This window comes from Plectrocnemia conspersa, unplaced genomic scaffold, assembly GCF_051122295.1.
Source record: "Plectrocnemia conspersa isolate PC_06_02 unplaced genomic scaffold, ASM5112229v1 ptg000004l, whole genome shotgun sequence".
Lineage (NCBI taxonomy): Eukaryota > Metazoa > Arthropoda > Insecta > Trichoptera > Polycentropodidae > Plectrocnemia > Plectrocnemia conspersa.
In genome coordinates this window covers 14,998,575-15,024,487 of record NW_028277168.1, presented here as the reverse complement: position 1 = coordinate 15,024,487, position 25,913 = coordinate 14,998,575, and the positions used below count along the sequence as shown (strand labels likewise).

Sequence of the window (25,913 nt, the reverse complement as noted above, 5' to 3'; positions counted from 1 at the left end):
AAAAATTCAATATTAAAATTTATCACCTTTCGGAAAATGTGGAAAAGTTCTTATCGTCCGTCCGGTCGGGCGCAAACTTTGCGGCTTTGATAATTTTAAAAAAGTTTTTAAATTTAAAGCTTATCCGATGGGCATTTATACGAATCTCCCCTACTTTATGTTAATAATTATCTGGCGTTTAAGATCTCATTCTAGAGACGTTAATGACATCGATAATGGTTAGATTAATTGATTTTTCAACTTAATTTTTCATAAATATAAAGTTTTATACAAGCTCTTAAATGTATTTAATAAAAATAAATATTTAATATAACAAACTTTTACGCATTATTATATAAAATTTAAGGTGGTTATGTTCAATTAAATAAAACATGCATTTCATATATTATCTACCACAAAATTTATAACATAAAGATACTTAAAAGTTAAATACTTTTAACGTAAACTTTTAATATACCTGTTTATTTTATAATGGATATATTATTGCGTGAGATGTCTAAGACATAAAAAATGTCAGATCTTGAAAAACTATATCAGGTTTTATTATATATCAAATTTTTCTTTAAATAAAACAAATATAAGCTTATGTTTAGTTCAAAGTAATATTTTTATGCAATAGAGTAGAATGTCAAACATATATTACCATTATTAATTGATAATACATCGAACTTAAATTATTAATACTTTACTTGTAAGATTGCAGTTAGTGTTACAAATTAATATTTATTACTCGATAGAAGTAAATAGTTTTTATCTAAAACTGTTGTTTATAAAATATTATTTCCATGTTTACTTATATTTCAAGAATTTTTTTTTTCTAGGAATATAAATTATTTATAGTGGTTTTTTGTTGTCTTTTATACTGTTTTTTTCATATAGATAATTAAAGCTATTTTTAACACAGAAAGATTTTTAAAATATAAATATTGTTCTTTTCTTACCATCAAGTCAGATAGTTCAATTTTTGTTGTCTGCTCTCTCCTCATCCATCATAGTCTCCCTGAGATCAGGGGAAGGAACTTTTTGGTCAGTAGTCCCGTTGCCCGTGGTAGTAAACTGCGGCCCTCATCTTGGCGGTTAAATCGATGGGCTCCACGCCGGCCATCACGCACATTTCCGAAATCAACGCTGTGTTGTAGGATGACGTGAGAAGCCTCAACGCCGACGTCTGAGTGTTCGGTAGTCCGCGGGAAGCTCTTTCGGTCCACACCGCGTACGTGATTGTCGAGACGAAGATGGCTTTGTACATTATCACCTTCGCCCTGAAGTTGAGGCCCCGGTGTTCCTGCCATTCTCAGGTGAACGCATGGGTCAAAGTTCCTGGATATTATTATCCCCAGATAGCGGGCTTTTAATTTGAATTAAATTCTTATCTATATATGAACGGTGTATAATAATACACATAAACAAATGAAATATATTTAATTATATTAATAAAAATAAAAATTCGATTTTCGAGCCACCGATAATGCATTCGGTTGTTTCGACCAATGAAAAACAAGCATTCAAATATAAAACAAGATGGCTGACATCAACGTAGCAACAGTTGTAAATAATTATTATTTATAAATAAAATTTTGCTACGCAACTATAATTTTACTTAATTCGTCATGTGTGTTGTTCGATTTGACTGAATATAAATAATCGGATTGCAAATTAACTAAGTGTGCTATAACTATTAAAATTAAATATATACATAATGTGTTAAGGATTAGAAGAATACATTGATTAAACTAGATGAACAATCATAAAACAATCTTCGTAATGAAATCTTCAAATTTTGAATTCCCGTCAACGGGCTCCGAGGCCGAAAAGTGAGTTTTTCCTTTTATAATACATTGCTTCCGATTTAATGCACATATACGTTAGATTTAAATGAACTAGGTACGTTTTTAACGTGAACATGTTATATATACTTAGTACGTATGAAGATTGAGGTTAATGTCGATCAAACCATATAAATGCTAATAAAACGTATTTTTTATCTATTGATATTTGGGGATACTTTCTTTCTTTTGTTATTTGGCTGAAGAAGCTTGTTTACAGAAAAATAAATTAAAACCATTATTGCAGCAAAAAAAATCACCTAGATCGTTTTGTTCCGAGTGATGACTCGCAATATACATATGTGTAGTTTTTTTGATGTTATCTAATAGACGACATTTTACAATGATTATAAATATATGATTGCATACCTGGAATAATCGATAACCAAAATATCTAAGAGTGGCTTATTTTTCCTTTGGTATGTATACCTGTAATTGCCAAATCACCGCTGTTTTTATTATTATTTTATCCTAGAAAGTCAATAGTAATTTTGTTAAAATAACCGTGATATATTATTCATATAACTAAACACTTAATGGAACACTCATATTTAATAGTTTTAATTATATTTACTATAATTCCAAGTGCTACATCACTTTGAATCATCTTCAATTAACATTTTGTAAGAAAAATTCTGTGATTATAACATATTTCACTATTTATTTAATTGCACAAAACTGCGCGCAGCGAGAGCTTGCCAGATGACAGAAGAGATGTCACGTGTAAGCAAATTTGAGAGTAAAGGAAATCCCGGTTCTGGGCGCGCTTGAGAATGGACTACAAAATTGATTTTATCGATTTAAACTGTAAAACACTTATCAAAATATTTATAAAAATCATCAAATTCTAAAAAAACGTATTTTTTTAAATATAATATAAATAATGTAGATTTGTATTAGCTTATCTATACAGAAAAAATATGTACTTAAATGTTGGTGAACGTTGGCAATTTAAAGTTATAGTTTTTAGAGAATTTTAAAAATTTTGCTTGAAAAAACATTTCCAGCAAAAAGGGGCAAAGTTTCAAAATAAATACTATTCATTAACAACCAACTACTAAACACATAGTGTTGCAAAAATCTCTCTTACTGATGCCTTCGAAAGGAAACTACACAAAATTGTATAACATTAATTTAAATATTTCAGAATAAAATATAAAGGTTTCAGAATAAAATTATTTAAAAAAAATTTTTTAATATAGAATACCAGTAACATTTTTATAATTTTTATTTAAATATTTTTTTCATTCACATAAATATCAAATTTTAAAAGTTATTTACATATCCTTTTTTATATAAATAATAATTCAATTATAATTTTAAATATAGAATTATTGTATATATTTACTTTTCATTTACGTAAATATCAGTTCTTGAGTTTTTGCGTTACCTTTCATCATTTAAATCCTATTTTTAAATATCACGTTGAAATAACATTGTGCTTTAAATAATAAATCTAATATGAAGGTCTAAACGTATATATACTATATATATGTGGTTGTTTTATTGTATTATTCGTAGAATCTTGAATCCTCTTTAAAAGTTATTATAACAGTACTATTTTTTTCTATTTTTTTATCAAGGATAAATTCAGCTCTTTAAAATATTCTTATTAAATTTTTATTTGAACTATTTTTAACTTTCGTTGTTCTACATGCATTGAATCTTACATATATAAAATAAACTAAAGTGCAACTTATGGAAAACTTGTGTATATTGCAAAATATAAAATTTGTATTATAATGGTAATTATGTAGCAATAATAGCAAATACAAATTTATTTATTTTATAATATATCACTTTAAGAATACATATACACTTTTGCAAATTATTATTAAAAATATTTAATAATGATTTAGTACTCATAAATATTATTTATTTTAACAGAAATATTATCACTTAGTAAAAACCTCACTATAGTCTCGCTGCGTGTATAATTTCATTGTGTACATTATATTTTTGTATGCTTATTTATGTAACAGATAATTGTATGTTAATTATTTATTTAAGATCAAGAAAGATTCGCCGTGAATTCTCAATTAAATAAAAATATTTTAATTCAATATTACCATTTTTAATTTATTAAAAAAATAATACACCGTTAAAGGCATCAAATCCTCGAAGCAGCACATTCATTAATAATTTAAATAATAAATGTTTAAAAAGGTCACAATTTCATCGGATTACAACCTCAGGGGGAACATCATACCTTTCGACCTTTTGTTGGACACGCTACTACATAGATCCGGATCATTAATATCAAATTGAGTATAACATATGTATGCACACTACACAAACGCGTGTACATTTTATATTAAGCGTTTGTTGTAAATTTCTTGCATATCCATGTATTTAAATATGTATACTTATATATGAAGTAATACAAAGCAAAATTAATTGTTTCAGGCAGCGAAGAAGCCAAGATTCTGGGAATAGCAGGAGGCGTTGCTGAATTACCTTGTGACACAATCCCTTCTAATACTGGGGCGTTGAATTCGAATCCCTCTACTGTTTTACTGATCGTGTGGTACAAAGACGATGCGCCAGTGTACAGGTGAATATATAATTGATAAGTTATTATTTTATTAAATTAATGATAGAGGCGAATTTATATTCCAAAAATTCTTAACTTTTGACAAAAAACAGAACAAATATTTTATTGACTTTTTAACAAATCCTACGTTGTTTACAAATATTGCATATCTTGCCAATATTTTTACAATGCAATGAAATTTACTTAAACCAGTAGGCTTAATTGCAAGTGATTTATAAATTAGTTTAATTAGTGACTCTGATTTGAAATAAAAATACAATGACCAGTCAATAATTAACTTATGGGTGATTTTATCAGAGAGTACCTTTGTATGCCAAAACAAGCAATTATTGTTTTTCTTTCGTTTACTACGACATATTTATGTAAAGCAAGTCAAATTTATGGAATAAGCTCGACGTTTCCATTTCATGGATATTCACCCAATGTTACCGAAATCATTAGGAACTTTATTTTCTTATATTAATATTAATATTTTTTTCATCTATTTTAATTTTGATTATGTATTATTACTTACCTCATAAAATAAGCAAGGGGCTCTTGCAAAATTTTTAAATTTATGAAGTGTTCCATTGAAAGAAAAGTTTTTGAAACCCTACCTTTATATATATATATATATTAAATAGCTTCAACATGAGTATCGCTATTTAAAGATTAGTAGCCTTTGCAAGATTTATTAGGGTTTTCTTTTATCACTTGTAGAACTTTTTACCTCGAGAATACAACACATAGACATGAATCATTAATTGATATGCTCCATAAACATCTTTCATATTTAGTGCAATAGAAATTTAAAGATTAGTTGTATTTTTAATACATAATTATTCATATTTAAAATTAAACTTTAATAATAGTATTTTACGCTTTTTTTATAATAAACTAGTATGCAAAACTATAAAAAATATTTTCGATTGTAAAAAAATATAAAAGTGAATGTGTTTTCCCGCGGGCAATATTCTACCTTGGCACATACTTTTATAAAATAGCACATAATCCGATGCTGATTAAAGATTTATATTTACTATTTGAATATCTACATATGTATGTATGTACATACAGTGCTTTTTTATTTGTGTATTGTATGTATATTTTAAACGTACTGTCAAGGCCATCGCGATGTTTTCGTGGCTATGAAAGTAACTTTATTTTTATTTTTTCAATAGCACGATAGGCTTGCGAGATAGCAATTTTTCGGAACAACCTGTATAATATTATGAATATATTAATTCAATTCAAATGATATTTATAAGGTGTTCTCAATGAACATGTTAATAAAAATATTACATACATAAATATACAAACTATAAAACTGGTAAAAAAAAAATCTAAAAACATATTACAAGCATTGTAAAGTAAAAATGAATACAAAACTCCCATTTACACAATAGCATTGGCATCGTTAAAAAAATTCAATTAACCAGCAATTTCGGTTGTAATTTTTAAAAATGGGACCCTAACGAATCGAAAATTTCGACGTGGCCCGAACGTAAATTGAGTTTGGTCCCCAGAAATTCTTCTCTCGTCCTTTACACACCGCGAGGGCGAAGGCGAAGAGTTAAAAGGATGCCCGGGAATTAAAGGAAATTTGACATTTCGACATCGGGGCGGGTCGTACCCGCGTTCATTAACAGAAATTCAAAGGAAAAACGTCGATCGACTCAAAATCCCATTACGACCGTATTACACTAAAATGCGGCTTTTAAAACCGGAGAAAGAGAGGTCGAAAATAAATCGCTCTCTATTTTTCACCCTCTACGCTTTAGAGAAGCGTCAATATTTTATTACATAATATTTAATAGAAGCCATGATAAAAAGCGATTTCCGTTCAAACAACTCCGTTACTAAGCAAATAGACTTAGAACAAAGGTCCAGGTCGACGCTATCTCTTTCGCTCCTTCGATTACTGATCTCTTTACATTTTCGTGTCATGGGAAAAAGATGAGCCCTTTGTTGCAAGTCAAACATTACATTTCACTGGCAATAAAACAAACAATTAGAATATTTGCCAATGTTCAATGTTCAAACGTGCCAGCGACGAGCAAAGGATTTCTGATTCCACGACTAACCATTTTATTGTTATTTATTTATTAAGCTTCAACAAACTTTATCTATGAGATCGAATTTTATCAAACACTCAAATTTGCAGCTCTTCTAACAAGTGCATATTGGAAAAGTCTAGTGTTCAAACTGTGATAAATTAAAGCACTTTCTGTTGGGTCTAAAAATCAAATTCTGAACTCATGTTACATAAATTTTAAAATTAGTTTTAACAACAAAATGAAAATATTTGTTTATATTGTACAATTATAAATGACATTTCATAGTCCATAGCGCTGTCTCTGACATGCTGTCTTCAAACAATTTCGAAAGTCGAACCATGACCTTTATAAATAATATTTAAATTCCAAATAAATAATGTATGCATAAAATAATAATTTTGAATAAATTTGTCCCTCGATAACAGGAACGTACCTTTATTTTAACATCATTATATTATGCTGCGGACCGCGTAACATCTGTATTTGGCCTGCAAAAAAAAAGAGGTTGAGTATGACTCATATAAACGCTCTTTGTTAACCACCTTGACAGCACTCCACCACAACACATTGCAAACTGACTCAGTGTTTTTAATCAGTTCTTGGAAATACTGCATTTTGTAATTTTTAAAATTTTCCATGAAAAGTGTCTAATGAATAAAAATTTCAACATTTACAATAACAGTTTCACTACTACTTCCCACTCAATAAAAACAGATATTCAAAGAAAGTTTGTTCGCATATATATGTATATATAATACCTTAAATGTACTTCAGATAAAACTTTTTTTCTAGTGGCACGTACATACATATTATACGTTTACTATACATATATCGATTTGTTCTACAACGCCAAAGTTTGCACGAATTCTTCAACCATTTTATAATTAAATTTTATGTTAATATTTTCGGTCATTAAAAAAAAGGACATATTTCAACGTAAATTTATGACGTAACTATTTGAAAATTTTATGAGTCAATAAATAAATAAACGAAATCAGGTCATGTGAAACTCACGATTTTTCGACTCGAACTGGATTATTTCCGTTGAATTTAGAATTTAGAAAGTTTTAAAGTGCGACTCTAAGACGTCTGATCTGGAAACTATCCACGTTTTCAGTGAGAAAGTTTAATTTTTTTCAAATCACACCATTAACTCTCTACAGACGCTTTTATATGGTAATGGACCAAAGTTACAACCGTAAATGGTTGTAACTTTTACTTTTTTAATATTTTATACATATTTGAAGGGTATAATATCGTAAAGTTTAAAGCTCACACTTTTTCCTCGATGCTCAAATTCATCGATTCAAAAATTTATTCTCTACGTTTATATATGTATATTCATATATATATATGTACATACATATATATCAGAGACAACTAGAAAAATGAGATAGCTTAGAAAGTCTTTTCCCAGGCCATACTATTTCACGATTCAGTGCCTCGGCTAGACCGTCACGCTCACCTGATTTGTCAGCACCAGATTTTTCCTTGTGGGATTTTCTACAAAGTCTCGTTTATTTAAATATTACTGAAACTCAAGTTGGGAGACATTATTACTTATGAAATTAATTATACACACCAAGAAGTTTTGACGATTGTAATGGAAAATGTGTTAAGAAATTTTAATAATATACCAACGTTATAAAGGCAAAACTTCAAATAAATTTCCATAATACAGTGTGTTAAGAAAATTAATGGAATTATGAGTTAAAATCAAGGTAAAATCTACTAACTTTTAAACTCTTGTACTTCAAATCTAAATAAAATGTTAGTCATGACCTGGTAGCTGAGTTCATAATTTCGATTATATTAACAATATATATTATACTGTTGTAATCACAGAAGATAGGCACACTTTAAATTATTGCATATTCTAATCAAAATATTTTACGCGTACTTTAATATAATATTAATATATTATTTGCCCCTTTTTCGCTGCTTACTAATTATTTTAAAACTGATTTTTTTATACAAAATAAACATTTAGAAATGCCTAAATACAGTGATTATTCAAGTATAAGATTAAGATCAAAGGGCGAATGTAATTTTGTTTGATTCGTACAATTATCGTATTCGTCTTTAATTATCTTCCATAAACCGGAATTAAACAACTTCCTAGTAATACAAAGTCACATCGCGAGTCCAATAGAAATCTTAAAATGAGCTGACTAATGAAATATCTGCAAGTGTAGCGGCATTTATTTCATCACAAACTATTCTGAGATCGCAAAGTGCTATTTAATAAGAAATTCGGTCATAGAAAGGTAGCATTATAGCGGGTAAATGGATTTTTGCGAACCCATCCATATTCGGGAATTCATTGCTAACCCAAATTGTCTGGGTCCCGAGATTAACAAAATATATGATTTGATGTTTGTATTAGAAATTTAACATTTACATCAGCAGATGTCATCGTGTCATGTCTACGACTAGGTACTTCAGTAGTAATTTTCACTGGAGTGAGAACTCTTAAAATATTTTTAAGAATAAAAACATTAGACTGTATCTATTTATTATTTTTAATAAAATAATATTCGAAATTTCCTGTAAATTCTTGATTAAGAAATCTTGTAACCAAATTTATTTTCGATAATACCGAGCTTCCTATTGTCTTTATTGCTTTTGCCGTCATTGACTTCTGAGAAGTGAGAATTATTTTACAATCCCCTTTTGGACAATCGCATTCATTTTAATGTTTCTGTGAAAGGATCTTCTATTACACTATATACATCCGACAGATTTTAATCGCGTAGCTCCGATATTTTCTCGTATACACGAAAAAAACTATTCTTGGACAAACAAATTATAGTACATCCGTGTCTGATAATATCTATACACAATATCAACTCGAAAAAAACATTTGTTATCTTAAACATAACATATCAATATTTGAAATATATAATAATAGATGATATATTGTATATTACATCAAATGTATGAAAAATATATAAATTAAATTTTAATAATTCAAGACTTACATAATATACGTAAAAGTATATACATATATATATATATACTTTTATGTACATAATCTTCGACATTTGGTTTCTATGTTTTTTTTCATATCATCTAACTGATATTCAATACTTAAGTTGAGTGATTGTAATTATAAATTTTAATTCACTTTTTACTTTACAGTTTTGACCGGTTAATACTAATAGCGCTTTTTTTATAAAAAAAAAAAGTCTGCTGCCGTGGCTCGATCCCGCGGTCTCTGTATTATCAGTAAAGACCGTACCAACTACACTTAGATATAAAGCAACGGTTAACAACTATAGTGTGAACGATCGGTATAACATATCGCTTCTATGCGTAACTGTTCCGCACAAATTTATGAAACAGTCTAAAAACTATATTTATCATCGCCCACACAATGAAAGCGTGACTCTTATTGTGTGTTTTTCCTTTTATAAGAAAGGGTATTTTACGTGACAAATTACGATTAATAAAAAAACAACGAATTAACTCCAGTCCTTTAAACTCGAAAGTTACCCATTACTCGTCGAGCTTAATCCTCCAAGTTTCACGGATTTCATAAAGGCTTTTCGCACCTCGGATACGTGTAACGCGCCGAAGTTGTGCGAAAATTGTGTCCTCGGTGAAAGCTTTCTCGCGAAAAGTTTCGCCGTTTCTGATTTAAATTCTAATTCGCGCTTCTTTTGCAGTTTTTTGGGCGACTAGCAAAGTGCCACTGTAGCGAACTCTCCGAATATCGACTTTCCACGTAATGTAGAATTTCAGAATATATTGTAGGTTCTTATATACCCATACATACAAATGTATGTATGTATAAAGAACATCCGTCACGAATATGAGCAGGGTCGAAATAGCCTAACATACATTCGTACTTAATACGATATGCATATATTTGAATCGAAAATAAGGTAAGCCTTGATGATTCCAAAGTCGTGCAAAATGCATTATTCAAAGTAGACTGGGTTAATTTTAATATGCGGATTGTAGTGTGTAATTTTGTACACATAGAAAGTGTAAGATTATGCGTGTACCTAAAATCAACATGATTTTAATTTGATTATGTACGATGTTTGTCACAAACGTAAGTGTACTAATTTGGCTTTGCACGAATAGGCAACGTACTATTTATTGGTGAATATCTTAGGTTGTCCAAATTTGTTTCAACTCGATCTGTTGAGTTAGTGCTGCGCTACCTTTGTTTGTATTTATTTTAATTTTTCGGTACGATTTTTATATATTTTTTAATTTAAGATTTTAGTTAAAACTTGACTGTGGATAACATCTAAAACATTGCTCAAGAACTAAGGAAAATTATATAAATTACTTCCAAAACAGTTACATTTAGTGTGAAAGCATTAGCATTATTGTGTACCTTCCCAAGAGTCGTACTTTAAAAGATATAACTTGTAGTTTCGTAAGAGTTTCATACACATTTTAATAAAAATTTAGTACTCTTACTTATAGGGCGAACCCCGTATTATGTGTTTATAATGCAATTTAGTTTTAACGCCTATTAATACTATAATTTGCAACACTCTAAACGATTTTTTAACAAATAAGTATTTTCAAAACATCGTTCATCTCGCAAGTTAAATTTGTCCCATTGAATGACTGTCCTCGTTACGAATTTATTTTTATGGCGGAAGCAAAGCAAATTCAAGCATCTTTAAGCAAAATGGCAAATAACTAACAATCAATACGATTCTAAGAATATATGTACATATTCTCAAGTTTCAATTCACCATGACGGTTTCCTCAATCGCATGTGAGTTTCGTGCATCCACAGTTATATTTTAGACGTCTAGAATCAATAACAGACGTATCCTACTCACTTTTTTTTTAAAAAATGCATCAGTAATCAATAAATATTTAATAGTCCTCAGTATTATATATTGTACTTTAATTTATTTCAAAACACCATTATAGTATTACCACTTTTGGTAGTTGCTCTAATAATATAAGAACTCAAATGGATAACTTTTAATTATTTTGTTTACTAAGTAAAATGAGCCCGAACTGGTGTCATATATTAATTTTAAAAAATAATTTTATCCACTTATGTGCTTATATAAAACAATATCGAAGCAAAATAATGAAATTTGTGTATTCGGAAAAACCATTATTGAATTCATGCTATATTGTAAAATATATATATATATATATATATATAGCTCTCAGTACTTACCTATACAATATTATTTTAACAAATAGTAGTGACTTAGAAAATTGCAATAAAACTTTTCCTACAAAAATCATATTGCTGAGTGTTCCATTCGCGAGTTTTTGTAAGAAAAACATTTGAAAGACAAACTATAATATATCTAGAATGTATAGAACTCAATATATATACATATGCATATATAATGTTATTTTTAGCATTAGTTTTTGACCCTGAACTTTACAATAAATCGATTTTATCTTTTAAATAGTATATTTTTATAAAAAATACTAACGTATTTATATTTTAAACTCCTAAAAAGATAAAATAATACATATTATTTTAGCGTTAAAAATTCAATAAAATTCGGTCATTCAGTAATACGGTCATATCGATTATTATATGTATGTATATATTTATTAATAGTCTTCATATATTACGATATAAACCAAAATTATACAGAAAAAAAACACAATGACGGTTTATTATCATTTACGATAGATGAAACATATTAAAATATAACCGGTTTTAATGTTTTGTGTACATAAAATAAAACTGGAAACGTATATATCAAAGTTCTGAAATAAAAGCAATTTAATTTTTAATATGATTAAATCATAAAGTATTGTATAATAATAATTTGTATGAAACATGCATTTTCCATTGATACATTATTATACTGTGACCGATATTACATATAATATAGTGTCATTCAGATATTATAATACATATAATTTTTGACCGATATATCATATAATATAAGACATATAAGACATTAAACTTGGGTAAATGTTTATAAAATTTAAATAACCAGTTCTTTATTATATGTGATTAAAATATCTTAAAATGATTTGATTTAAATAGGTTATTTTTGACTATTTAATGTAAATTTTAAAGGTGCATATCTGATTATGAAAATAGCTTTGGAGTTATTAATAGTATGTCTGTAAAAAAAAAGCAAAACGTTAAAACTCATCATACGAGAGCTTTTGATACTTCAGAAAACATATTTTTTGCTTTATAGTTAAGATAATAATAACTATAACTAATGAGAAATCATTACAGGGATAATATATTTAATAAATTACTCATCAACGTTCTTAGTGAAAATATTTATAAAAAAATGAATGCCATTGAATTGTAAATGTTATATTGTGTATTCGTCAATTAAGTTAACGACAAGAATAAAAATTCACAAATGTAAGTTTTAACCAATCATTAATGCAAAGACTTTATGTCGAAATTAGTGCAATAAATCGAGTTTAAGTTAAAAATAACTACCCCTGATCAAAAACAAGTAATTCTACAAATTTAAAGCATAATAAAATATGCTTAAAACTGGGAAGCTGGGACTTGCATAATAAATAATCGTAAACTTTTCTAAGTAATCTTATTATAAAATGGGACTATATTAAATTTTATAAATTACCATTTATTTTCTTCGAAATAAATAATTAAATAAAATATAATTTAATATAAATATATTTTATACCTGATTCCATTTCATTGTTTCAATCTTGTTTCCTTTTCGATGACGCAAGTCGAGCGCGAAAAAATGTACACATAACTCTATTCCATAGAGAAAAAAATATTTGGCATATGTTACTACAGCATCTCTGAATTTTTCCTTTTCAGCTGGGACGCCCGAGGTAATTCCGGGGCGGGATCCCACTGGACCGCGACCGGATTGGACACCCGCGCCACTTGGAACCCGAGGCCACCTCGCCTCACCCTGCGCCCGATCCGGCCCAAAGACGCGGGTCACTATAGGTGCAGGGCCGATTTTAGAACGGCGCCTTCCAAAACGACCGCTGTAAGGCTCACGGTCATAGGTGAGTACCTGAACTGAATTTATATTATGAATCTATTATGAATCTAATGTCACATAGTTCAATCCATCTCTACAGTCTATCACTCATTTTTTATAATTATTCTTCAAAATACTATTAAAAACTTTTCTTTGGTTGCTACTTTGAAATAAATACAAAATAGAAAAATTATTAACATTGTGCTTCGTAATTGCTCTATTTTGTGTAATATACTACTACTTGGAATGACCAAATTGAGGACGATCACAACAAAAGATCTTGTACTAGGAGCAATTACATATGTTATAAAATTGTGCCTATTCGAAAAAGTTTAGCAAATTTGTTAAAAGACCTTGGTTATAAAGTAAAACAACATTGTTTCAAACACAGAATGTTGAAAGAACATTTCACCCCTTCGGGAGTTCCTCGTGGGTCTAACCTGGACCTCTGCTCTTCTCGTTATTTATTAATGACATATATACGGCAGTTACAAATTTCAGTTTTATTTTGTATGCCTATGATTAGAAATTGTTTAGATGCATTAGAGTTGTAGCCGGCTTTATCCATCAACTGATTCTAACATTTTTTATACGTTTACAATTATTATATAAAACCCCACAAGTAAAACATATATTTAACTATTCTATTCTTTATTCTCTCTAAGTATTTTTATAGAAAATGTAATGTTATTCACCAACTATGTGTATTATAAATACTACATTACACACCAATTCTAGAAAAGATATGTAATCTCGCATTTCATATCGAGAGATTTTAAATTCAGACACTTCTAATTAAAAAGTTTCACCTGAAATGATATTTTATCTTCTTTTTTAAGGATATTTTTTGCGAATGCCGATACTAAAAGCGCTTAATACGGAATGTACTTACGCTTATTAAAAAGTTGCGTTTGTACACCTACAGCATCAACAACGATAAAAAAATACCTTCAGTACAGTTAAAAATATATTCGATTTAAGTTATAATGAAGAGCGCTCGCAGTTAGTTTCACAAAAAGGCAAAACGCTTCCTTTAATACCTATTACACTTCAATTAACGTTGGAAAGATTTTTTAAACTTATTACGTTTCATTAGTAATTAAAGCTCGAAAAAAGAATTATTTTTAGATTTATCAATGAATTATTTTTAGATATAATTATTAATATAAGTTCCCAAGATCCGAAAAATTTGATGATTCTATATTTTTTATATTAAAGTAGAAAGGTATCAAATTTGATTATGTTATATTAATCTACTTTTACTTTTTTATAAATAAAAAAGTATTTGTAAATTAATTATCATTTACACTTAGTATGCCAAAATTGCTATCTAAAGATCTGGTTCTCGTTTCAATCCAAATATTATATGTCCGGTTTTCTTCTAAAGCTCAATCAATACACACTTTAAATTCATACTAAATTATATAAATATAGATCAACATAAAAAATATTGAAAAGCGTGTCTTTACGGATAAGATCCATTAAACTTATGCATTATTATTGTCATTTATTCGCTTTTATGTTTTTGTTTATTACTGTGTTGTTTCCAAAAAAATACTAACGTTGATAAATATGAAAGGGTATTTATTATTAGCTCGTCCTTTTCAAATACATACACAACGGTCAATAAATGCTTTATAACGATTCAATGTAAATAGCTTTGCATTAGCCTTGTTTTATTTTTAGACCTCTTATTGCTATTATTTTTGAAAAATACTAAGAAAACAGATAACATATAACAGTGGTTTGTGAATATTTTCTATATACACAATTATTTACAAACACAAATAAAAATTATTACAATTGCATTTTTATAGATTTAATATATTAATTACATAATCATAACTAATATCTTAAATGATTCAATTTAAGATGAAATATTTTATTTTAAATAAGAACCAGATAATTTTTTCTATACAAAGTTATAACTTTGTGAAATGTGAAAGTCTAAGGTAATTGAGCGACTTATAGTATTTTTTCTGGAATATTATTTCTCGAAAATTTTTCAAAAAATTGGTATTGTTCGTGAATTTTTATTTGTTCAAAAAAAATTGCACGAATATTAAAAAATGTTTTACAACCGCTGCATAAGAAAGGGTAGGTCCATGCCAGATGTTTAAAAATATGCATGTTTTCTTGAAAACATTTAATATAAGTCAAAAGTAATTTAATCTTCAATACTACTACTTTACATTTGTAATCTAAAAACTACATTAATAATCAGATAAGAAGAAATCGCTTCGCGTGTAAATCATTATTGCAAAGATGTATGGAAGCATTTCATAAAATTTGCCTGTCGGTGAACTTGAATCGTTTTTTCAAATTAGTTCTCTGTTCATCAATAATAATTTTCACGTATGTAAAAATCCACACTTGCAAGTTTCATTTAACAAATTTTCATTACACTAAACGAAAGAACCTTAAAAAAACTATTTTAGATAAATATTTGATTTTTAATGGATCGTTTTACAAAATAAAAAGTTCACCTCAGGTTTCCATTGATGCCGTTTTATTTTACTCACTAGGTGAATAATTATCCGCGCTTGGGTTTTATTGCCTTTTGGGCAATAATAAATCTTCCCCAAGACACAACTCAAATTTATATCCCTTTTTTCTCCTGCGCAATATGCGTTAAATTTCCAATGGGGCAGATTTCCAATTAAGCGAACATCTCGTGTGCGAAAAATAATAATGCATAAATAATTATTACGGGTTATATGTGGTGTAATCTCCGTTGGCTGAACACCAATTTTAAAAGAATAATTTTAACGTACGAGTGTACTCTATACAGTGTAGCTTGGATATTATGCCTTCATGGATACGTCCAGACTAATGTGTTTTGTTGTATAATATAATATGCATTTGCAGTATTTTATATAGACAGGTATATCGTGGATATTATCTCTTATAATTCTGTTAATTTTTAACTTATTTATATGCCATTAAAGGCTTAATAATGAAATGGTATATTGTGAATGTTATATTATATATTAAAAAAATAATAAGGCTAATGCTATCAAAATAAAAAATAAATTCAATTTTATCATACGGTTACATTGAATCATTTATTTGTTTTGCCATCTGAAGGTTACTCTGCGACTGACTGACTGTGACTGACGAAGGACTAAGTAAATTATATATGTTGATGTGAGTACATATAAAGAGAAAATACACAAATATCGATCAAAATGTATTGAGCCTACAGATTTGATTGACGTAGGCGTATTAAAGCAAATTTAACGTAGAAACCCTTACAATATGTCATACAAAGCACTAATATATTATATTTCATCCCTGAATGTATAATACAAGATAAAATATTATACCGGCTACGCAAAGACACGCCCCATCGCTTACAGCCATAGTTATTAACCATAAATTTAAACACGAGCTTAATTTAGTTCAATTTGACAGCGTCGCCGCGTTTTATTTATGATATTAATAAAAAAATATTGAACATAAATTCGTCTTGCGAATATGTGCAATAACGTGTACAGAGTGACCCTTGGATAGTTACGATTTTTTGAAGATTAACTTTGAAGATGTTCATATGTATACATGAAGCTTTAAATTCATTAATTTATTTGTGACATATTTGAAAGGTTAAAAATAATGATTTGATTTTTCCCAGTAATTGAATTAAACCGTCGTTGGTTCTAATTAGTGATCAGTTTTTATCACATGCTTTTTTTTAATTAAATGGTTATTTATAGGTTGACAATATGCGTTAATTGATATGTAATAAAAATCCAACGTAAAAATCGAATATAAATAATAAATTTAAAAAATCACATTTTGGAATAGTGGTCATAAGTATGTGATTAAAAATAGTATGAAATAGTTACTAGTACGTCTTTTCTAATCGTTCATGAAAAAGTAACTACCTAACTATATATTAATAAATTACTCCCTGTTTTATATACAAGTTAAAGACCATTCAATCCTTTGCATTAAACAAATATTTGCTGGATATTTTTACTCAGAAAGATTTTATAATAAATTTATTTTCTCGTATTTTGTTTTATCTAAATAATATTATTAAAAATAAAAAGAGTTGAAGACTGTATATATTTTTTAAATTTATTTTACAATCGTTTCGTTTTGTTAATTTCGAGATAAAATTGTAATTATGAAAATTTGAGAATTTGCATAAATGAAATTACCACTTGATAAAAAAAAATATTTTGTGTTAATAATCTGATATTTTCATATAATTACTTTTTTAAAATAAGTCAAAAAATATAAATGTTTACTATTAAGCATTTTTAAACCGTCTACTTATTAATTGCTATTTTATGAAAATATAACTTTAATTTTAATATAAAGTAATAAAATGTATAGCAAAAGTTATTTTATTAAATTGTTATTATAGATACGTAATTCACATATGAAAGGAATGAGAAGAGAAATCGAATTTATTTTTACTTCAGATCTAGTTGGTTGTTTACATTTAGTCAGCAGCAGTATTTATCTATAAACTTTCATAAATAACTTTTACTTATCTTAAAATACTGGTGTGATATTCCACCAAAACATTTTTTGGAACACACATATTTATATTTTATTTTAAATTATTTCTGGCTATTTTTAAAAAGTCTTATACAGTCGAATGCTAGATACATATAATTTTCAATGTTTTTATCTGACATATATATTTGTTAAAATATTAAGTAAAATAATGCATAATAATATACATTCAGAATTTTTGCATATTGAATTTTAAATATTTTTTTATGCGCTCTTTTTTTGATTTTTTAATATTATTTTAATAATAAATAAACGACAGTCTTACTATATAAAATATCTGTTTAATAATTTTTAATATGTCATTTTGTTTGTCTGTATCGAATCGAAGACTATGGTGATATATTTTTTACAGAAAGTTCTACTTAGCATTTAATTATACTAGTATGCACCTGTAAGTTATATTTTCACTAGTAGAGAGATATATTATTTATCCACCAGTGAAAATATATTCAGATATGATTTCACTAAACATGCCAATAAAATATGTATTTTAACTGGAAACATATTTGTACATAAATGTTATATTAAATGTTTTTAATAACGAATTTCGCAAATCAATGTTAAAGTCAGTGAAATTATGTTTTATACATATTAATTAAATTATGGTAGATATAGAACATTAATATAACTCAATTAATAAGCTTGAAAAAACTTGCGTTCTTAAATTTCATTTCATCACAATCAATTAACGATGTCGGTAGTCCTATTGTGCTGCTAAAGATTTTTTATACGCCATATCTGTGCAATGAAACAGGGTTTCATATGAATACATTGAACACTTGACTATGATTGGCACCATAAATACGATAATGTATTTTTTTGCATTTGAGAGATTAATGACTATTTTCAATGTCATGAGCGGGTATTCCATAACATCTACAATATATCTGCTGGCACATGAAAATAATTCAACAAAATTATATGATTTAATGGGAAACAAAACGTGGGCGAAACCGATTATTTAGGTTCATTTTATTTATTAAATAAATATGTTCTCGAAGTGATTAATATTTATATTTCTAACATCGTTCTATTTTTAGAAAACCATAATATTATTATTGTTGTAACTCGGGTACTCAGGCACCGGCAGGGCTCTCGAACTTTTCAGTTCACCCCCGTGCCTACTATATATGTACGTACATACATTCATATGTATCTCATGCTATACACAAGTACACCTTTAATAAGCGATATTAAATCGTTCGCGTACGTTATTTAATTTTTCATCTCCTTAGAAAATTTATAAGCGCAATAAGCGTACATCGAAAGCTCATCCTTCGCCTCGATCGATCACTTATGATACTTTCAGGCCTTCAATACCTAATATAATATCTATCCTTCGATATTGCAATATACGTCGGGTGGAAAACCGCGATTTCGATAATTGTATCGGAGATACTTCCGCGGAAGTTTGCCGGTCCATTTAACCGCATATTGGCTATGTTATATGTATAGATATACATATGTAATATATGATGTCATTGTCGACGTCATTCGCAGAATGAACTGAATTGTCCCTCTCCGAGCAAAGATACTATTTACAAAGGCCAACACAAACAAAACATACACATAGTTCGAATATTCCGTTTAGTCAAACATGGCAAATAGTTATAATTTATCTGGTTAGATCAGGCATTTCGGTCTCGTTGGATACCAGGATCGCCGGAGCTCGCCAGGGGTTCGAACGCTCATACCAGAAATAAGCATATTCAATTTAACCTACATTATATAACAAGACTGCGATTTACTCGAGAGCAAAATGACAAAAGGATATTCGAAAAGTAAATGTATAAAACTAGTAAAAATAAAAGCGATTTTTTAACGCGATCCCTAAGTCGCAGTAAAGTACTTGCAATGTATAATATAAGTATCATCTCAATTCCTAATCTCTTCAAGTGTGAAATTCGTTCAGTGATACGTTTTTTTCTGTACAAGATGAGAGACTGCTGCTCATTAAAATTCATCGCTAACTTGCTTCTGTTTATGGCAATGATGTTATACAAGCCATCGTGAACTTAAAATATAAAAAATATAATTTTACTATTAAATACTTGAAAATAATTCCTAGACTTTACTTTTCAAATATCCCTCGTACTTTTGAGATCTTGCAAAACCTCGAAAATAGCAGCAAAGTATTTTTATATTATTTCAAATATTAAGGAATAGCCTTCTCGCTAAATAAAGAGGGTTTGATATGAATCGATTTCTGATGTAAACAAGCTACTTTGAGGTTGTTTCAATAAAAGCTTTTTACGAAATAGACTTTCATATATAAGTATGTATCTATATGTACATATGTACACACATAATAAATAAAACCAAAAGCGACGCCGTATAAAGAAATGCTGAGTTTAAAAGCAGATCTATTTTTATTTAGATAACAAATCAAGTCATGTATAATTTATCAGATATCAGAAACAAGTTTCCCTTAATAATATAAACTGTATGAAATGTCTTCACAACATTCACGTTTCACAATAGAACTAAAAGTTGTTTAACTCTAAAGTTATATTTCTACTTAAATTCAGAAAATTTACACACTGAACTAGATAAAGTAAATTACATAATTTTTCACCATTTAAATAAATTTCTCAATTTAAGATATAGTCCCAGTTCCTTCGCGTTTATTTTACTTAATTGACAAGAAAATAGACAAAGAATAGATGACTGGCTATCTAGCTAAATGATATATATCCTTAATTAAAGCGAATTAATACAACATACACTAACCTTTTATTTATATTTTGTTGCTCAACAATAAAAGGTAAATGTAAATAAATTTAACACAATTCAAGTAATTGAGTCAAACGTGTTTTTTAATATCTCTTACTTTTAGTGATTTTTCTACATAAGGTTTAGGAGCTAAAACTGTTATGGAAACGTGCTCGTATTTCAAAACACTCGTATATCAAAGCAAAGTTCCCTATAAAAAAATAGAAACTTTAGTTAATTCGTTCTAGAAAACAAAAATATTAATATAAAATAATGAATACAGAATATACGTATATTTATTTTATATTTATTATTTAATTTATTAAAGAATAATTTTAATTTAAGAACTTAAATTAAAATTTTACCCAATAACATTTTTGAGTATTTAGCAAAAAATTGACATAGCATTGTCATTTACTCGGGTGGTATTTTTCCACTAAAATGTTTCAATATTTCCCATATTTTACAGATATCCCGAATCTCATTTAAAGTCAAGGGTTTCTCAGCCTCTTTTTCCTCCTCCTCTTTTTCCTCCTCCTCATGCAAGATCTTCTCTGTAGTCTCGTGATGTTATTCGCGATTCAGATCTATTAGTTTTTCAGAGGTCAGCTTCTCCACTGACTTTTTAATATTGTCCTCATTTACCTCCAGGCCCTAGTTCTTCCCCAAGGACACAATTTCATTGACAATTGGCGGCTTTCGTTTATGAGCATATCCTTCCACGCAACTAGGCCTTAGTTTTCTTGATTCTCCACCCAATGCATTATCGTGTAGAAATGATTTTTTCAAAAATCTCTGAGGGTAAGATTTGTTTTAACTTTAACTTTAAGAAACTTTATCTTAATGCACTCGAATTTCTCTAGTAAGTCGTTCTCAAGGTCTGAAGAATGAGTTAAAATATAATACATTACCAATAAGACTTTGAATGAAAAATTATTTTCTAAAAGGTAATTATCATATTTTCTCAACTGCAGTGTAGAATCATCAACTCAGTTGGGGAGAAAGCTATGCAATACGCACTGCTGGTATTGCAAGACATAACTTGTTTATAAAGTTAAATTATTTTTTTTAAATACTCGTATTCCAAAACACTCTTTAACCTAGTTACTCGCAATGCGAGGTTTCACTGTGTTTGCTTCAAGCTACACCAATTCCCAATTCATTGTCTTTCGTTGATAGTCGCTCAAAGTGATACGAATTAATTTGAGAGATTTTCTCTCATGCTCAATTTTACGTCGCAATCTTACCAATATAATTCAACAAAAAATATACTTTTTCTGAATACGATACAGCTTAGAACAAAATGCGGTACGAATATGCGGTATTATTTTTATCTTAAGAATGGTTTTTGTGATAGTAAATATGCTAATAGTATTATTAGGGTTATTTTCGGATGCTTTTCTATTTTCTTTCTTCGTATATCGTTATCGAACCTTTTTATCGACAAATCTCATTCACACAATCCTGAGACTTTTCCTTTCAAGAACCGTTTGTGTACAACGCGCCTTTTGTCTACCCAATCAACTGAGTGGGAGATGAATAGCTGTTCAAGTTTTATGTGGCGAGGTATTACATAGTTCGTAAAGCGCTACACATAAAAGAGATATTTATCCGATTTTCGTCGGATATGTATTCTCGGAAAACACCGGTTTATACCAGAAATTATTACCGCACAGATAAACTATACATTAGATACATCCTGTAATGTATTACTAATTGTGTTTAATTTCTCATGACGTAACACGAATCAATTACTGGAATTGCTGTAATATTAATAATGAATTACCGTTAATACCAATAGTTATGATTGTATTATAAATATATAACCTAATATATGTTTATTTATAATACGATATGGACGAATATTCTAGTATAAGTATATAGTATAATACTTTAGATTAATTTTAAAAAATATTTTCCTTCTTAAAAAAAATTATTTTAAATATGTTGCCAATGGTTCCAGAGCTTACATTTCAAATTTAAGAGCAATAAATGCACATTAAAATATTTTTATCGGATTTTTTTCTTTGCCCTTAAATATACATAAATATGTACTTATTTGAGACTCCCGGTGACAATTTAAATCAGGGGTGTCCAACTTTTTGTATATTCTAGGCCACATCACGCGACAAAAAAAATGTCAAGGGCCGCATCTAGAATTTAATATTTTTGACTACAGTGTTACTCATATTACGATCCACTATTTTTGCGGAATTTTAAATATATATACATATATTTTTTTATGTTTTGTAAAAAGGTGAAATTAAAAATGTATACATTTCCATCCCTAGAAAAATAATATTAAAATTTGCTTATGTAAGCACGATATTTTTATAAGCTTGAGTTACATTATTTTAAATCCTTAAAAATGCGTGTAATGTGTTAATATACATATGTACGTACATACATATTAAACAATTGACCTGTTTTTTCGATATCAGTGCATCTGCTTTCATAATGAAAGCGATTTAAAGAGTATTTTAAAGATGCTCGTGTTTTAACTTTACGGGAAAAATGAACGTATTTAAATAGAGACATCATAAATAGTGGATATTCTTAGATTGCATGATATTTTTCATTATGCAGTTATGAACTTATAAGTTTAGTAAAGGAACTTAAATAAATAATTTTTGAAATTATATATCAGATTTCAAATCCATAAATTATATCTACAAATCTGCTGGCAACGTATTAATGTCAACTAAGAATAGAGTAGCTTATATTAAAATGCAGTTGCTGCTTTCTGTAATATTAAATTCTACTCTCAAAATTATATGATACAATATATATATATATATATATATATATATATATATATATATATATATATATATTTCACTGTTTACTTGGCTTTATTTAGACAGTGTTTCAAAGTAAATAAAGTTATTGTTCCTATCCTCAAAAATTCACAATTACGGTTAAATTTCAAATACCGACGCTGTTTAAAACATTAAATTGATAAACTTTTTTTTATCTTAGAGATGTTTATTCAATACATTTAAATGAGCCGTTATATTCACAAGAGATATTAAGTCAGTTTTTCTTTTGTGTTAAAGTCATGAAACTTAATCACTTTACTGATGTAAAGTACAGTCTCTGTATAGCTAGTTTTTATATAATTTAGAAACTTGAAATTTATTTTTATTTATTTTGCTTATGATGACGTCTATAATATACCCCATTTTTATCGTCACTTTATTGATACAGAATGCAGTTATACTTCATTATATGAAAATTATCGATTTTTTTTTCATTGTCACCCACTGGTTTCGTTGGTATTTTCTATAATCATATGATGATCAAACGAAATATTGTTAATGTTACTTCTTCTGCTTCATACAAATCTAAAAAAAAACTTCGGTTATATTAAATTCTTTGTAAATTCCTTAAATTTTCATTACAAAAATACAAAAATGTTTTATTTTTTCAACGAAACGCTATTTTGTAATATATTTTGCCTTTTTTTTTTAAAGACAATGTAGAAGCCATGATACAAATTAAAAAACTGAAATTTTATTATTAATTTGTTTTTTAATAATATTGATAGGTGGGCCGCATGAACGAGTGTTGTGGGCTGCTGGTTGAACCCCTAATTAAAATCATTATTGAGAATTTTAATCTTATATCTCTGAATATATTATACAGAAATTTTACAGAAATATAAATTAATTACGTATTTACTATTTTTTAACACAAAAATTGTCAAAATTTAACATCATTAGATTTTTCGTGAATATTTTAATAACAAGGGGTCGTATCACACTTAGTTTTTTAGAAGCTGTTTCTCAAAATACTGAAATTATAATATATACAATTTTTGTAAATTTGGTTTTCACGATATACACATGTGCATATACTTAGCAATGACATTGAAAAAGCGCTCAAAGAAAAAAATTTCTTCGCCGTTCTTTTTATTGTAGTAGGAGTTTATTGTAGTATGCTGTTTAAGTTACATCTTAAAAAGTGATATAAATACGTAAATTCTAGTTACCGTCCTATTACAGATGGTTTACTACAGGGTAATGTACTCGATTCTACATTATACCTGCTGAAACCATTCTAGCAATACGACATTAAAAATTTACCATAGAGCTCATATACTATACTTTATTTGCGTTAACACAGTCAGTTTGAGAGCCATTCATTTCATCATTACTCATAATTTAGAAAGACGTAGGTTTACGCCCCTATATACGATACTGATATATGTTCGATATATTTATCATTACACATATTTATATATATATGTATAAAGCTATGTAGTATGAACTCTCATATCATAGAGATGCAGACATTCCAAAACAAAGTGCTACCAATACGTTGACATTCGTTGCGACCTTAAAATGAACGCGGTGGCTGAAAACGAGCAAAAGCTTCAACGAAGCTTGAATTTTGTTTTCGCAGACACATTAATACTAAAACATTATTTCTCCTGCGTATTTTTTTATTCATCATTTTATTAAATGTATTTTTTTCATCATCATGTATAACTGTATAACGATATTTATTTCAAAATGTATTTTCCAGAGGCACCGTCAACTCCGAGGATCTTCGACGAAGATGGCAGGGAAGTGATTGGACGCGCCGGACCATACAGGGAAGGAGATAAACCCGTTTTCAATTGCATAGTCACTGGAGGTGGGTAAACATTATTTTTCAGACCGGCACCATAACTAGCATTTGATTCGAATAACGGAAACATTCTGTATTTTTTCTATCCAAAATAACGTACACGTAAACGTGGGGAAAATTCCGATCGATGTACGATTATGGTAACGTGTATTTAATTGCAGTACGGGAAGTAAGCTTAACGATATATTTTGTTCGTAAACCTAAATTACTAATTAATAACTTGCGCATAACAAGAACTAAGGATTAAAAATAAAATATCAAATTTAATTTATATTATATTCATTTTATTTAGAATACTAAATCTGCAGGGTATTATGAGCATTGTTACCAGGTCGCAAACTTTTGAGTCCTTCAAAGGGTTTTAAATATAAGTAGATATAACAAGACTTAGCAAATTTATTTTTCGCTTTCAAACACAGGATTTTATTCAACATTGTTATTATTTATATTTACGAATTAAAAATAAATTGCGAGCCAAAGGAAGGACTTAGTCTTACACAATTTCATGTTAAGTTTGAAATTATATATAAGACCAGTAATGGCTTTTTGGTTCCATATATGATTTAATATATGTAAACATAAATTTTCAAAAGTTTTTCTTACGACCTTCAGTCTAAAATTAAAATCGTATCACTACTCCAATTTATCAAACTGCTAGAAATTGAAAACCGGAATTATATAG

General features: G+C 28.2%; 1 protein-coding gene across 1 annotated transcript in view; it reads left to right on the top strand.

Annotated features, from left to right (window-relative positions):
* LOC148236018 (uncharacterized) overlaps window positions 1-25,913 on the top strand; it is a 95,149-nt gene that overhangs the window by 51,195 nt on the left and 18,041 nt on the right. Inside the window, exons 2-4 of the mRNA XM_088184273.1 lie at window positions 4,233-4,380; window positions 13,189-13,385; window positions 25,127-25,237. Coding sequence (XP_088040399.1) covers window positions 4,233-4,380; window positions 13,189-13,385; window positions 25,127-25,237 — 456 coding nt within the window. The remainder of the gene's footprint in view (window positions 1-4,232; window positions 4,381-13,188; window positions 13,386-25,126; window positions 25,238-25,913) is intronic.